Genomic DNA, 17245 nt, shown 5'->3' with positions numbered 1-17245 from the left:
ATATGAAGTGGAATACTAATCTTATCCAGATCCATTGGTCTGTTTTGCTTCCTTACTGTCTCCCGACTTGATTGGTTTGATTTAAATTCATAACACAATAAATTATGACTTGTCATAGATAATATCCCAACTCATTTCTTCAAGTTGCTTGTACCTGAAGAGCAGGAGAGAGTAGTGCTATCAAAGTGTTATAACAAAGACATGGCCTTGCTCCTGCTCCAGCAGGAGAGCTGGCTTTGCTGTCAAGGCTGTGAGGAAGTGATTAGGATGTAAAAGCATCCACAAATCCCTGTTGTCTTCACTCTTGGCTACTTTAAGACAGCCTTTCTCGAGTAGTCAGCAACTGGCCTGAAATATTCAGGAGACAGAGTACCAGAAGCTGTGAATGTCATATGAGTGCACTAACATAGTCCAACATAATAGTACAGGCTGTACATCTAAGCTGGTTTGGGACATCCTCTCAATTAATTCTCTCTGCTCTGCATCCTCCTGATCTGAAGTTTGTGCATCACAGTGGAGAAAAGCAAATTTGACTCTGTCTGCACTTTCCTCAAAAGAGATGGTGATCAGCGTTACAAACAGATGGATTTCTGTAATGCTTGATTTGAATTTCTGATCAAAATTCAAATCAGTGCACAAGATTTGTTTCTTATCCTCTTTTTCTCTCTCCTTCACTTCCTCAAAACTATTTAACAGACACCTAAACAATAAGGAAAAGACAATATTCATAGAAAGCTGTTGGCAAAAAAAGGGAAAAAAAACCCCACAGGGCCAAATGTTGAACAGCAGAGCTCACTGGGTTCTATTTCAATTGAGCTGTATTTCCTCACATTTAGAGGGTTATGTGCAGATTACTTTGTTTGTAGTAATGTGATGTAGCGAGTGCTCTGTTAGTAGTCACTTAGGTTGCCTCTGTTAGTAGTCACTGTTGTCTTCTCACCCCAAGGTCCTCTTCCTGAATGGTGCTTGTTAGCACCATCCCTTTCTTGAGAAATTAGGGGTGATAAAAGATGAAAAACTGTTTTAAGTCATGATCTAGTCTGACTTACTATGGCCACCGTGGTTTGGGCTGGTAACAGGCCCCCAAAACCTGAGACTGACAGGACACAGGCAGATGATGTGCAGATGGGCTTAGAGTATGGCACTGAAACACTTGGGGGAAGTCCGATGATTTGGGGTAAAGTAGGTAAGGCAGTTTTTCAGGTAAACAGCAGAATCACTTGGATTACACCAAAGGTTAACTTCTTGAAGCCACATTTGGATCACACTTTTGTTTTGGAAGCAAAACTGGGAGTTAAATGTAAGTTCAAAAGGTGAGGAGTATTTTCTGTCTCTGTTATTTCCCTAATTTGGTTTCTTTGTGAGGTTCCGTAGCCCAAGGTAGGAAAGAACTGCTGAATTTCCTTCTCCACAAAAAGAAACATCTGTGGAGCCACAGTCCAATCTGACTGCTCAGGTCAATTAGACAGAATCATTAACTACAGATACAAGAGGTTTTCCTTCCAGATTGTACATGGGCTGGGGCACAGTCACTTTTTTGCCTGCTGGAGCACTTAAAATGGTTGTCATCAGGGTGATAGGCAATGATTTCCACCTCAGTCCTGCTGCGCTGACCCCAAGATATGTTAGTCTCTCTTAAATCTTTGGGAGCCAGAACTGGTCAGCCAGATCCTGCCCATCATTAATCACAGGCAGGGAGGGAGGAATTGCTATCAGGAACAAGTGGAGTTAGAGAAAGAAACAGAGTAAGAAAACTATCTCTCTTTAAGAGACAAGAAGATTAAGAACTGTCACCTGGAAGTTCTTGTCTCAATAGTGTTTTTGATTTACCTGGTAGTAAATGCAGCAAAAATAGATCAAACATTGAATTTTTGTTTAAATTTCTACTTATACTTAAAAATAAGTTGCCATTACAACTCAAGGTGAGAAGCATATATTTTTAAGTTGTAGATATTTCAGGGGCTGTTAAAAGCAAAATTGGGTTTATCATTGAAATAAGAATTCTTGCAGAGATTGTCATTTGGAAGTTCTCCTTCCAGAGGTAAATAACTCTGAAAATTTATATCACATGACAGATATTTCAACAAGAGGAAAGCCAAAGTTATAATACTAATTATTCTGAGGTAAAGAACTTAGGTTTGTGCCCACTGGAAATTAAAAATCTGCTTTAGTTTAAAAAAAAAATCTAGAAGATTGTTATGTCAAGACATAGAACCAGAGTTCAGATTTGCACTGAATCCTTGCTTAGCTAAAATTCAGGTGAAACTCCTTTGTATTTCAAGAGGTAAATGGCATTTTTTCTGAATAGCAGAACAATGGGATGAAAGTAAATACAATTTCATGCTGCAGTTTGAATGGAGGGACACTTTACATTCATTTTGTTAATTTGTCCTTTTTTGGTCCTGCTTGTAGAAATGTTCTATTTTCCCCAGAATGTGATCTCTCATTGCCAATCCATATAATTATTTATTTTCCCAGGAAAGAAAAATGAAGTTTGGAGCACCAAAAATTGATTTAGATGTTACAAAGACATTTCAGATACATCCTGTAGCAGCTGTAAAACATTGGCCTGAATTTGGCTGTAAATTTCATTGACATTTTTGCAAGTAAGGTTGTGTCAAATAATCCACTCACTGACATTCCAGTATCTCAAGGAATTTAGAAATAGTAGTCACCATAATTTAATGGTAAAAAGTACTCTATTTCTTGATCGTGGCATCATGAAGGGAGCTGTAATGTGGAAGAATACAACCTTTATGTTCTTTTGATTAAAGTGATTTTTATAGTGTATTAATTAGGCAGTTTGTGATTAGTATATTAATACCAATTACAATATATGCATTGCCAATGAACTTACAAAAGTTGCAAAAGACAGAACATTCTGTGTTCTGTTCTATAGTTTTTAAATATATAATATTGTAAAATATTTTATGTATATAATTTTCTTGTATTTTTCTCTAGACTTTGGCAAAGCAGAATCTGACTGATTTTAAGTATAATACTTTAAAGACATTAAATTATGAGATCCTGACTGGTACCTGCCTATCCAGGTTTTCCTATTATTCCATTGTTTATTATTTTTCCACTTTTGATTTGCAGTTTTGTTCATAGAACTGAACATAATTCATGTTTTAAACTACACTTTTGTTGTGAAAAGGCATACCAGGATTCATGATTGTCATGGTTTGAGAACCCCAAAATCCAATTCCCTAGTCCAAGCCCCCTCTCACATCTCAACCCAATGTGAGATGGGTTTTTCCAGACAACCACATGAGACTCAAAATGGGGGAAAGGGAATATATTACAATGACTGTACAAAATAAATGCTACAATACATTATATACGATCTTAACTATTTCTACCATGACATAAGTATTTACAATGGATCAAATCTCTTCTCCACTCCAAATAAAAGTCCAGGAGGGAAGAAGGGAAAGATCCTTTCCAGCTCTCAGGGCAATAGTTTCTAAGGCAGCAAGTTCTCTTCTTCTCATGCAGCATCTGTAACTGGATTGTTGTAGCTGGATCTCTTCCAATACACACAAGGGGATCTCCTTTCACCCCTCTTGGCTCTCCTTCAACTCCAAGCGAAGGTCTCACCCGTGGACTGCCAGCAGGGACAAAACTCACTTTACCACGGGCAAATCACAAAGTGCAGGGGCACCTTCATGAAAGTCCCTTCCTCAGGGGATTCACCCCGAGTCAGAACATCTTGGGCAGCTTTCAGTTGAAAGCCTTTGCCTCAAGAGTTCTACCAGAGCTCCTGTGCTCTGTCTCAGCCTGCCAGCTTAGCAGCAGTGGCGGCGGGGGGGGAGCCAAGGTCACCCCCCTCTGCATTCCTTTGACCGTCCTGGTCCAGCTTTCCAGGACGCTTTGAGCTTTTCAGCTCCTCTCTCCCTCGGTAGGAGTCCATCCTTTCCACTTAGGAAAGGTCACGAAAGGAGTTTGGGGTTTTAGTTTCAGTTCTTACCCCAACTTTCTATCTCTCTGCTGCTGCAGGCTCTCGTTCTCTTTCTCTCTTTCCTTCTAGGAGTTCTCTCTGTGTGCTGCCTGCCTGTTGTTGCTACTTGGTCTTATCTCTCCTGGCTCTTTGCCACCGTTTCTTCGGTCAGTGCAGTTCTGCTGCTGCTGCTGCTGCTCACGGTGGAGGGAAAAAAAAACTTCCAGCTTCTAAGTCACAGACCTCAGTCTAGTCTAACACTGTTTCCGAGTTTCTATGACCCCAGCTGGGGCTGGGGGGGCCAGAGCCCCCCAGAGGGGCTCCTGCCCCTTCTGCTCGTGGCTTTCACAACATGGCTACACCTTCTACCACCAACTGCAACTACCTTCTCTTCTGTTCTGGTTGTGATATGTTTATATTTTGCAGAAGCGCTCATTGGCTAAAACTTCTAAACTTCAAGGGTCACCACCCCCTGGGGTTTTACCATTTTATAACTGCAGGGGGAAAACTGTTTCCCCCCACCACTAGAACCTTAATTTTACTGTTAAAACATCATCTTCTTTTCGTAATTTGTGTTGTGTATAAAGACACTCTGACCTCCTCTTGCCATAGCAACCACATCTTTTGTTTTTACTAAAAGAAAAGGAAAAACTGCTTGAAATGATAAAGTTTAATTATTAATTTTAGGAAAGTTCTCCTTTGATTTACCATTGTTATGTCCTTCAGAAGGGAAACTTGATTACAAAATCTCTTGCTGGTAACAAATTTTCTGTTACAATGAGGCTCTTAAGCAATATTGGGAGAGGGAAGACAGGAATTAAAGCCTCATTCTTAAAAAGCATTCATGGGTACAAAAGGTGAATTACAATTTTATTTATCCTCTAAGTTGCAGTTACCCACCTTGGAGTATGTGAATTGTTGAGAGTTTTTATAGATGTTTAGATTATTCTGGCCTTGGCTCTTGCTGCAAAATTTTTTATAAATAGCACATCTGAAGAAGGTTAATTCAATAATTTGATATCTGAAGATTATTTCAAGTTTTTTTGGTAGTGCAGAACCACCTAGATCTCAGCGCCTACATTTTGAGTACTATGAGCTTATCCTTCACCTTACCAACAATTTATCTCTGTCTCTGTTGTACCCCTGGATATCGCTCATCTCTCTTGTGTCACCTTTGGGCCTCTTGCAGTTCCATCAGCTTTTCCCTTCTTTTCTTGGCCCCCATAATGATGTTTTTCCTTGATAAATCCACAGCCCTTTGCTGGTAGATGTAATCTTTAGACTGGCTTGAACCAGAGTGGTGAAGGGTGACTGCATTCCAGCAACACCTCATTTCCCCTTCCACTTCTTTTCCATGGATGTTATGTCTTCAGGCAGGACTACATGTATTTTCCCTTTGCTCTCGCTGTTAGTAATGGGTAATATTTAATATTTCATGCAATAATGGTCTGAAATGGGTCTAGTTCTGCTCTGGAGTGATCACTTTTTGCCTTGCACTCACTCCCAGATAGACTTAAAAAGCAAATTTCTTCTCCTGTGTTGATTTAGATCAGATGCTACTACCAATAACAAATGGAATTACTCCATGTGTGTGAAATAACCAACTTCCTCCTCACAGTACATTTCTGGTTTTAGAGATGGGAATATCCATGTCATTTGGAGCATCAAAATAGCAAATCTGACAGATTAATAAAATACCAAATTAGGGTAATCTGCCTCAGTCTCTCAGTTCTGCTCTGATCATCTTCCTAATTTGTGGGATGAAATCGGGACTGAGATTCAGTGCTGAAAACTCCCCTCAAAAAAAAAAAAAAAAAGAAAAAAGCTAATTACTGACAGTAGGAATCTTTTACTGTCTAACATTTTTATATTTCTTTTGGCTGGAGTCCTATGCTCTCTTTTACAACTTGAAGTTAAATCAGTGTATACAGTAGGATCCTACCATAATTCCATATATATATATAGGTTATTAAATTTTCCTAGTTCCTTATGTCATATATAAGAAGTGCATTCTTCCGTAAAAGGAGGTTACATTGTTAAAAATGTATTGGAAACTGCTGACTATTCCATGTTTTTTGGATATATATTGTATGAATGATCAGGCTTCTGTTTTATGTGACACTGAATTATCAGATTGACTATGTGTGTTGATATGCAGAGGTTTTAAACATTTTTAAGAACTAGATCAACATATTTTTCATTAATTATGCCCCATAACATATTTTTATTAAAATAAACAATAAATCCCTAAATAATTAGTGTTTATTAATATTTTATATACATATTATTTATTTTATTAACACAGTTAAAGAACATGTGGTTTCTTCATTTTTGCTTGCATTTAAGTGTAGAGTTGAAATATTTTCTGCTTTTCTTAACAATATCTACAGGTGTTACGGAAACAAACAAAAAAAAGTCTTGCTAAAATTTTTTTATTCAGCATAATATTCAGTGTAGAGTTGTTGGAATCATCCAAGGTTTGTGCCCTCCCCCATTATCCCATAACTCCCTGGGTAGTTATAGGTTTCCTCATATATGTCAGAAAAGTGTTCCAAAAATTGCATTTGGGACCTATCGAGGTGTAGGATTTTTTCTTAAAGGATGTTTCCTGGGACTTCTTATTGAGAGTGGTGTGTAAATGTGCATTTCATGAAATCTGTCTCTTGGAATACACTACATTAAGAGGCTTAGAACTGACATATTTATAAATATTTTGCTGTCAAATATTCATGTTAATAGATGTCTGTGCTCTGTAAGTAACACACCAAATTGTTTAGGATTACATTGATGAAAGAAACCTGGTAAACATTTACTTTCAAATGCATCTTTAGAGATTCTGGTGTCTCGAACCAGATTTCTTACCGTCTTTTTAATATTACCATAATGTTTTTTTACTGTTTTTTGTTGGGCTACCACTGATTTGATTTTCATCTTTCTCTGGAATAGTGCAAATCAAGTTCAGACTCAATGCCACTGAGTCACAGCAGTTCCACTGTTGCCGAGTTCAATCACAGTCAGGCAGGGACCAGGATTTTAAAGCCTGGTGTATTTTAACAGTGCAAAAAGTGCTGATGTTGGAGATTATCAAAGTAGCTCTGATCAGGTTAATTACCCCTCCTGTACTGAAATACCCTGCAGAGACATTATTCCAGGTCTTGGAAACCATGTGCACACGTTAGCAAAGATGTACTTGGGCTCATTAGCCTTGATTTTCAGCAGGAGTAGTTTGGGCTTAGCTGGCACTCAGCGGATGGAACTGGGCTGCCTCAGTTTCCACGAGCTCAGGGACCTCTCCACCCAACACTATGTTTTGTATAGATGTGCTCTGAGGACCTAATAATATGTTTTTGTTGATGATATTACCTTTTATCAATATTAATGTATAGTATCTTTTTAATAGTGCATATATATTCTTCTAGTATATAGTAAACATACAGTGGTTCGTAGGAACTTCTGTAATATTAGTTTAAAAATAATACCTAGCAAGTATTTAGAGTCCTTTCATTACCACAATTCACCTCCAATTGCTTATCAGTAAAAACATGCCTTGTTGTTCTGCAGGCTTTTGTCACAATCCTTGTTGAGTCTAGAATTAATATCAAGATAATTAGAACTACGGCATAAAGCTTTTTCTCATGTTGGTAAATCCTTCTCCTCCATCTTGTCATGATCTTCTATTGAGAAAAATCATTGAAATGTTTCAAAAGGCATCTACCTTGTGTATCTCATCTGTGGGAGGTTCATGTGTTTGCTGTATGCTCAAACCCTTAAATCATATTACTTGACATTGCCAATCTCTGGAGCTGCCCACTTAATAAAATAGCATGTTTCCTTAGAAGGTGGGAAAAATATAGAATATCAGAATATGTATTATTAAAATCCATTTCAACATGAATTCAGTTTTACAATGAGTTCAGCACTTCGGCTTCATTTGAACAGGCAAGACAACATTTTTTGGTTGTGGTATAACCATGCATTTATCCTGGAGAAAACTGAAAACTGAAAGAATTGTGTGAGGGCCAATGAAACTTGTGAAAAAAACGAATTTGGGAAGAGGTTACAAAAGCAGACCAGGGAGAGTCACATTTAAAGGTTATTCTGTGCCCTTTTTGGGAGTACCAGCATTGGAGTTATTGCACATTGGCTTTTACCAACATGATGTTCAGTTATTATTGAATGTGCTATGTATCTAATCTTGCATTTATGGGAGAAGGTAAAGTTTAATGCTCCTTGTGTCTCTTTCTGTTTAGTTCTAAGCATTGGAGAAGGTGGATTCTGGGAAGGCAGCACCCGGGGACATATTGGCTGGTTTCCTGCAGAATGCGTTGAAGAAGTTCAGTGCAAACCCAATGAAAGCAAAGCAGGTAATCAGATCAAGTTCCTGTTGACTCCTGACATGGCAAATGCCATGTGTCTGTCCCAGCATTGTGTTGTACAGCAGAGTGTTTATGAAATACTGGGAAAGTTGAATAAAGCTGAGCTGCTGAATTGAAAACTAAAGGTGAATTTATCAAGCAGATTTTACTGTTCAAGCAATCAGACTTTCTTCTGAGGGACTACACTGGGTAGCACTGCAAAAGCTTTTACACAGAACTGAGTGTAGACATTTTTTAAAGGATTTTGCTGTGTATCATTTTCCTAAAATATGGGAGGGTGGCTAATTAGGCAGTTAAATAATGGAAGAAAAACTGGCCACTCATCTCCCAATGTGAAATACTCATTTAGCTCTTCATAGCAGTAAAGATCCTTCTGTATGCCTTTTCCTAAATTTTAGAGGAGGCATCCATTAGAGGGATGTCTCATATACATCCTTACTGATGACAAAGGAAATAGAATCCTCCTTTCTCATACACGTGTGTTGCCACAAGTGACTTTAACCAAGCAGTCTTTATAGTTCTGGTATAATAAAAGAAAAAGAAATCTACATTAAAGCATGTTATTTTAAGAATTACCTCCCATCTCATCATTTCTTTGCTTCTAAGAATTAAGATGTGAGGACATCCTCTCTAATTAAAAGCTCATTATAGATGAGCTCTGAGAATATAATTAACGTTCTTCAGGAGTGGATGCAGTTTTAAATCAACTGTTGACGTGCTTTAGATCTCTGTTGTATTGATTAAGAAGTTTTGGCATTGCACAGATGATACACTGAAATTTATGCATCATATCATTCATTTGCAAATGGGGCTTTTTAATGCATGTCATTATAAACCACAAGGTATAATTTTCTTTATGTATATATCTATAGTGACTGTATAAATGTGATAGTATGGAACAGAATGCACTGGGCAAGGTCCCAGAGTAGTAAGGATTAGGAAATATTTATAATATTTGAGAGGTCTTTTAATTTCATTGTTTTAATGGAAGCTGTGGTAAGATGGAATATGAATTTGAGGGATGAGCAGAAGAGGAGGCAAAAAGTTAGCTTTTGGAATATGAAAACTTGAAAAGAATGAGGGAGCAAGACATTAGGGACACTGCTCTAGATAACTAAACACTGTGTGAGAAGGTTATGCTTTGTTTTCTATTTCCCTTTTGAGAGAGGAAAAGAGGAGGAGGCAAAACCAGATGTAATATTTGGAGAGAATGGAGTTAGACTCTGAGAACAGAGGGAGAACAGTTATGTAGCTCTTCTAAGGGTTTGAGAACATAAAATTTAAGGATGGAAGTATATTAAGCAGGAGGAGTATTGAGGTTGGAATTGGTCAGTTTAGGAGCAGTGCAGTTTTCAAAATAAGGTGTAAAAAGGGGAACACAATTTGCAATTTTAGTGTGATTTCATTAGTTGGAAGACCAGTGAATTCAGTCAGTGCAACATGAGCTGGTGAGAAGCCACCTGTAAGGTGTTCTAAAGGTCCTTCAATAAAACCACTTGGTGGAAAGACTTCAGAAAGATGTGCTTTATATGAATAAGTCATCAAAAACACCTCTCTTAAGTCTGTCATGACAACTCTGCATTGAACTTGAGCTGTGCACATGTTTCCAAATCAGAAGAAAATTCTGGGGAGGGCATTAAGTGATGTTCTAAAATATGAAAGAAATTTTGCATCTTTTTAGTGGTTTTGAAGAGAAGATAACCACACCTGTCACAAATCCTTAAAGATCTTTCTGAGAAGTACTTCAGGAAGTAAATTCAGTCTGTGACACAATTGCTTTAAAATATGACATGATTGGTTTTGAGCAAAAATTTCTTTGATCATTTGAAGGAGAACGAAAATTAAAAATTTTCACAAGAATAACAAAAGGATTACCAAAGTTGGAAGCAATAAAATAATATAAACAGAAAAATCTTACAGATTTTCAGAGGTGAAATTATGAAAACTTATGCCACGTGTCTGGCAGAACACCAGAGTAATTTCTAACTATTTCATACCTTCTGATTGTTTTCCTATTTGCTTATGGTACAGTGTGAATTATAATGGCTAAGGATTTAAATACACCATTCTTTTACTCTAAAAAAGATGAAAATATAATTAAATGGGCACAAAATGGACACTGTGAACTTGTGTGCTCCCATATTTTGCTGGGCTCTCCCTGTCCTGCACCCAGAATGAGGTTCAGTGCTCCTCTGTGTAATGTGATACAGGTTGGAACTGGGATTATGAAATCTGTGAAATGCACAGTATATGCCATATTATTATTGAAATACGGCATGGAGTGAAAGCAGCTGATGACAGGATTGCTCTGTGCAGTTTGCTGCATCCCCTTTGCATAGGAAACAATGGGAATGAAAGAGGAAAGCTTCACAAGCAAAAATCAGCCAGTACTCCCTCTGAGTACAAATGCAAAAGTAATTTAGAAAAATGTGTTAAGCGTGGGGAAATGATTAGAAATTAAATTAGGTCTACTGGGATGGCTGAAAGAACATCAGCTGAGAAACATCACAAACTTGTGCCAGTTGCAAGAATTTGCATCGTGGGCTTTGCAAAGCAGCAGAACTTCTTATGGTAATGATTTTGAAAGTAGATAATTTCAATGTGGAGGAAATGAAGCTCAAACTCAGCCTTTTTCAGACCAGCCCCACAGTAATGGTTCTTTCCCATAAATGAGATTTAGGAACATTTCTTCCAGCAGCTTCCTTTTGCTATTAAGTTAGAACAATAGTGTTTAATAGCAGCTTGTCATGTGCATGCCATGAATGAAAGAGAGAGGAATAGTTCTTGGAAAAAAACAAACCACAATTAAACACTACATGCCCAGTAAAACTGGTGGGCAGGTGTTTCTTGTCATGCTGATGTATAGTCTCACTTCTAAGAAAAGTTCAGTTTTTAGGGAACTTTATTGCCATCCCAGCTGTTGTCTGGAAGTGGGAAGTACAGAACAGCACCTGATTCCTGTCCCTCTCTTCCAAGGTACCATACCAGCTTGGCAGGTTCTCTTTTCAAAAAAAAAAAAGTCATACGGACTGGTATTAATTCTATTTCCCTTCTTTAATCCTTCATTATTTTAGTCTTGTAGGAATTATTCTGTTATTTTCCTAGGATTAATGCCAGGCTTATGAGCTTCTAATTACCCAGGTTGTCTCATTTGCCATTTAACAGCACCAGCACAGGACCTGCTGCCTTCCAGTTTGAAGAAGTTCCCTTGACATTTTGAGATCTAATGGAAAAAGAACAACAACAAAGAAAATTGTTATCGTGATCTGCTAAATTCTTTTGCCTGCTTTAAAAAAAATCCCGACACACAAAACCTTTGTACTATCTCATTTTAAAAAGCGTTTTTAACATTTTCCAGAATTATCTTCAAATGAGAGTGTTCCTTCAGATGAGATTGGTACAACATCTTGCTCTTTCCCTGCACAAACACAGAATACAAATGTTACATATTTACTCTTTCTACATTGACAGTTTTCCTGTTATTCAGTAATGAACCAATTTCATCCTTAAATGTCTTTGTATTCCTAAATATGTGAAAACATACTATTTGTGCTTTTTTTACTAAAATGTTCTGCTAAAATTGAAAAAAAGTTTCTCCTGCCTGAATGTAGATGTTTCCTTTACTTTTCTTCCGTCAGAGGGTATTACTGCAACTTCAGAGACTTACTACAAAAATGTTCTCTGTTAGACTTGTGATTTTATGCTCCATGTCCTTCAGAATTCAGAGCTATAGGTTATCTGATTGCTCATAACTGAAGTGAGGCATTCATTTTCAAGTAAAGAGTTATCTTTAACTGCAGTCTGACTTTATCATTTATTATTCCTTCCTCCCTAATGTGCCTGGAGAACTCTTAGATTTCACAAATGCTACTGAAATGAAGGCAGGCTCAATATGTCTGAGTAATTCTTGCTGTCTTTCAACTCTTGGGCTCCTCAGTACACTTTTCCTTGAGTTCCAGCCTCATTTTTAATATTGTCCTAGGATGACTTTTCATTCCTTAGCCTCCTCTGTGCATTCCTCTACCAGATGGCCTTGGGATACACCTTATTAGCAGTTGCAGTAGCTATAGGAGTCCTGGGAGTTTAGTTCAGACTAAATCTAATCCAGGCATGTGGCTCGATTGACCATTAACAGCCGTTCAAGAACCCATTTTTCCATGAAAGAATCCAAGTCCAAACTCTGAGGTGTCTGAGTCCTGGGGGCTGCAGCAGCGGTAGCACTTGCAGAGCACATTCGTCACCCAGCCTAAAATGCAAATGTAGATGCTCCCGTGCTGACCTCTAGTGTCACTGGTGCTCCCAGCACACACTAAACTGGGATTTCTCTTTCAAAATGCCTCAGAATCATTTAGGTTGGAAAAGACCTCTGAGATCAAGACCAGCCTTTGACTGATCACCACCTTGACCACCAGACCATAGTACTAAATGCCACGTCCTGTCCATTCTTGAACACAGTGTCTGTGCTTAAATGTTTGGTGTCACTTACTCCTGAGTTTCCAGCAACTTGAAAATATAATCACGGATTATCCAGTAATACCATAGTTGCCTTGGCCATTTCTTTTTACATATGTAGCTATACACAGATGTTATAAGCAGAAATTGCAGCATTCCTTATCCAACATTCCCTCTAGATTCTAGGATTTACCAAACAAGCCCGAACTGTATAAATAAAATGCATCTTTTGCTACACGATTTCTGAAGTACAGAATTTCCTGTGTTCCACATTCTGAGTTTTTAACACCTTATGCATTCAGTAAAAACAGATTTATTCCTCATTTCCACCATCCCCTTTTTATAATTAGCACAGCACCTTCCCAGGCAATCTAGTCAGCCAGGCTGCTTGAATATTGATTTGTGTTCCTGAAAGAAAGAAAGTTGCTTTACTGGGAATTTCAGAGCTGACATCAGTACTGACCACTGGGAGCTGCTTTTTCCTCTGTGGACAAGGGGCTTGGCACATGTTGGATCTGCAGGTTTTCTTCCCCTTGCCATGTCAAAGCTGCTTTCTCCATGCTACCTTTTGGAACAGTCACAAATATTTTTACTCCATGAAACATATCTGTGTACTGTTTCGGAGAAGAATAGCTGGCTTGAGAGGAAGTTGGGCCAGGGACACAGGATGTGACAGGGACAAACAGTGAAACAGGATAGATGGTTACAGACCAGAGCACAAGAGTTGCAGCCTTGGCTGTGGCCCCTATGGACGTATTTCAGCTGCTTGAATTTCTAAAACACACATTTTCCTCAGTTTACGCTCTTATGTAGCTGATTGTTAATGTCAAATGGGCTGTTTCATCTTTCATAGGAAGGATGGGGGCTAGAAAATTAAATTTTGGTGTTCTTTTTTTTCTGCATTTTTAAACATCTCAGAGTAGTGATGTGGTAGGTATATTCCAAAGCAGTGTCATTCCTGAGTGTACTCCATGAGGCAGATAAACACCAGAGCGTCCCACAGAAATATGGCCTCTCTGTGTGTGTGTGTGTGTGTGTGCGCACCCCATTGCATGCCAGTGTGGAATGGAAGTGGAATGTCTGGAAGTCCTGTTAGTTCCAGAGCTCCTGTAAATCTGGAATTTGTGAGTTGTAGCTCTCCTAGCAGTACAGGATTCTTGGTTTACCAAATTTGCTATCTGGACATAATAGATTTAAACCCACTGCCTAATCACATACGATTGATTCTCTGACTCTGTGTTAAGTTCAGCAGTGGAAGAGGAAAAAGAGAAAGCAAAAGATCTTTCCATCCAGCCTCTTCCCTTTAGAGGAATGATACCTTTTAGAAATGATCCAAAGCAACAAAATCTTCTTTAAACAACTTCTTCCTCATTTGTTAGGATTAGTTCTGGGTAGTTTTTAACTAGAAAGACAACTGTAAGAATGGATAGAAGCACTGTGGAAAATATTAGAACTCTGAAAAATTCTATAAACTAAACAACTTTGAAAACCGCTAAAAGGAAGAAGGTTTCAACAAGGCAGAAGAGCCTGACCAGATGAGCACCTCAAGGTTTTTGATAATAAGTTTTGATAAATGTTCCTTCCACATAGTTTCACCTTGAATAGAAGATGCTTGTGTACCTGTGACAAAATTATTGTGCAGCTTAAAGTGTTTGGTGTGAACAGCAGCAGTTAAAGACAAAATATTACCACAGCTGGAAGGACTAAATGGAGAAAGTATAAAAGGAATTTATATTTGGGAAAGGTAATCACAAACATTCTCATGTAAAGAGTCTGATAGCTTGGAAATATGTTCTGACTCAACAGTGCTGGACTTAAAATAACAAAAAGAATATAAACCCAGTTTAAAATCAAATTGAAAGGACAAGATTGCCTCACGTGTAGGTGAGGTTATCACTGAAAAAGTGTGCTGTGATGTAGATACAAAATCAGGCATTTCAAATGGATTGAAAACTCAAGAGATTAATATTATACCTTCATAATGTTATGTCTTTGTAATCCCAGTCAGGGTCCTAAATCTGGGATCTGCAGTCATGCTGATGTGTTTAGGGAAGTTTATCCACACCTGCTGGAGGAACATTGTCCAGCTAACAAATCCTGGTATCCGGAGCCCAAACTGACAGGTATTCAGAAGGTCTGACTGCCTTGAAGGATGCTTTCCACACCTCTGACCTCTGAAATACTCTTTTCTGCCTTGTTTCTATATTTTGCACAACCAACCACAAATTTGTCATTAAAAAAAAGGAGATAAGTGACAAACCTCAGCATAGGGATCATCCATAAAGATATTCTGTACTCTGATTTATGGTTTAGAAAGATCAGGAATATGGCATACACCATATTTTTGCATTCCCTTCCATCAAACTGTTGGAAACCTGCTTTATAGTGGAACAAAAAAAATCAGTGCAGAGGTCTGAGGTGCTGGCAAGCCAACCCACAGAACCCAGCTGACACAGGAGCTTGGTGCAGTAATATTCAACTAATTCTGACAACTCCCTGTAGCTGAGGATGTAAATCAACTCCACTTTTTGTCTCAAGTGATGGAAATTCAAAGAATGAACCTCAGCAAGTTTCTGCACTTTAGTTTTGCTGCACAAAGCATTTGTGTTCTCAGTAATGATAAACAGCAGTTTGGGCAAAGGCTTGGAAATGAATCATCCCTCAATAATAACGGGAATTGGGAGGCAGAGGTAACTGGAGAGCTGTTTTTATCTGCAGGATGGCTATGGGATGGAGTTATTTTCCTACATAACCTGCTGATGCTTGTTGTGCCCTGAAAGGCCTTCCATTATGATCAAGATGCAGTAGTATTTTCTTACTACGATAGAAGTATTTGTTAGAAATGAAACACTGAGTCTGCCAACTCATTTCTCAAATGATAGTGACTTTCATTTGCTAATGATATGAATCTAGTTTGAAGAAAAAGTAAAAAAAAAAAGGATTCTACGGTAATACATTCATTATTTATCCAAATTTTAAGAACAGCACAAAACCAAAACATAAAAAAATTATTCAAAAGAAAAAAAAAACCATAAAGCAAACCTAGGTCTAGAGCTTGTACAGGATGTAAGCCTGTCTGCATCCCTATCTCTGGATAAGTAATTTTTAATTCATAATATTTTACTATCTGGCTCCTCAGCTGACATGTACTTCATCTCTTTCACTCTAATTTCCATACCTGCCAAGAATCACTTAGGAATAACTCTAATCAGCTGCAAAGGAGCAGCACAATTCTCTCCAGCATTAAAATAGGCTAAAAATAAATTGCTCAGCAATATAAAATGGAAGTTACATGTTAGGAAACTCAACATTTCCGGCGCATCTGGGATTGCTGAGGTGTGAAATCGGACGTGCAGGTGTCGTGGTTTTCCTTTTCTGACTCTTTTTTCCTCAAGAAATTATCTGTCAAACCATAGAGGATAAAAGAAATGCAAACTCTGAGGAATGTCTCAAAAAGAATGGACATACTATGTTAGTGCCTTCCAGTGATGTGTTCACATTTTCTGTTCAAAATCATAGTCCATCTAACATTTTAAAGGCAATATGTTGACATCAAAAATGTCTCATGTCACAAATTACTTTATAAGTATGACAAAGTTAAAGTTATAAAGTGAATTATTTATAGTGATAAAGTCTCTTGGGGAATTTAAGTCCAATTATTGTTTTAAGAGAGAATACTTCATCTTGTGGCAGAATTTGAGCAGCCCTGTTAGACAATCTGCTAAAAATCTAGAGATAATACTTAATTTTTGATTCCTAATTGTTCTTTTGGAAAATACACATATAACATGGAGTTTTTTCCGGCCATCCAAATCTGGGTCAAATTAGTTGAATTTTAACAAATTTGGCAGATCTCAGTGATTGCTAATAGGCAAAACACCTTACCTCTCACCTTCTGGAATTTTGGAGCATTTCAAATTTGATAAAGAATATATATTTTAATATTAATATCTCTTCCTTATACTGATAGTTTTGTTTGTTTTTTTAATTAGAGATAGTTATTAATATCTTATGAAGCTATGATCAACTATACTTGATCTTTGTTCTTTCTCTAAATACCTTAAATGACAGTAGCCATAGGTATTAGATTTTTTTATTTTACATCCATTTTCTTCCTGAAATTCTGTTTTGTCAGGATTCTCTGATTCACCTGTGCAAATATTATTTATATCAGAACACAACTTCTGGTAAAATCATTCCAGGTATCTATCAGGATTAAATAAAATGCCATTTTTCATTAAAATAATTTCATTTAGCACTTTTTTCCTTAAAATGGCTGACAAAAAGCAAGGCAAGCCTTAGATCTATTTTCCAAAAGTGTTGATAAGTCATCTTTTTCTTCTGTACTAAATGACACATTGGGTTTTTTTTCCCTTCTGATTTTTAATGGCTCAGATAAAAAAACTGACAACAGAGGCTGAAAACTCTTTGAAACACTCCCCAGTTATTTGAGATCAAATTCTTATTAATTTAAGGA

General features: G+C 37.6%; 1 protein-coding gene across 2 annotated transcripts in view; it reads left to right on the top strand.

Moving 5' to 3' along the window:
- The window catches only part of SHANK2 (SH3 and multiple ankyrin repeat domains 2), a 324085-nt gene that overhangs the window by 128940 nt on the left and 177900 nt on the right, over positions 1 to 17245 (top strand). For both annotated transcript variants that reach the window (XM_027667371.1, XM_027667372.1), the window contains one exon: positions 8191 to 8304. In XM_027667371.1, coding sequence (XP_027523172.1) covers positions 8191 to 8304 — 114 coding nt within the window. The remainder of the gene's footprint in view (positions 1 to 8190; positions 8305 to 17245) is intronic.

Source organism: Corapipo altera, unplaced genomic scaffold (genome assembly GCF_003945725.1).
Source record: "Corapipo altera isolate COAL_440 unplaced genomic scaffold, ASM394572v1 114, whole genome shotgun sequence".
Taxonomy (NCBI): domain Eukaryota; kingdom Metazoa; phylum Chordata; class Aves; order Passeriformes; family Pipridae; genus Corapipo; species Corapipo altera.
This window is presented reverse-complemented; position numbering and strand designations above follow the sequence as displayed.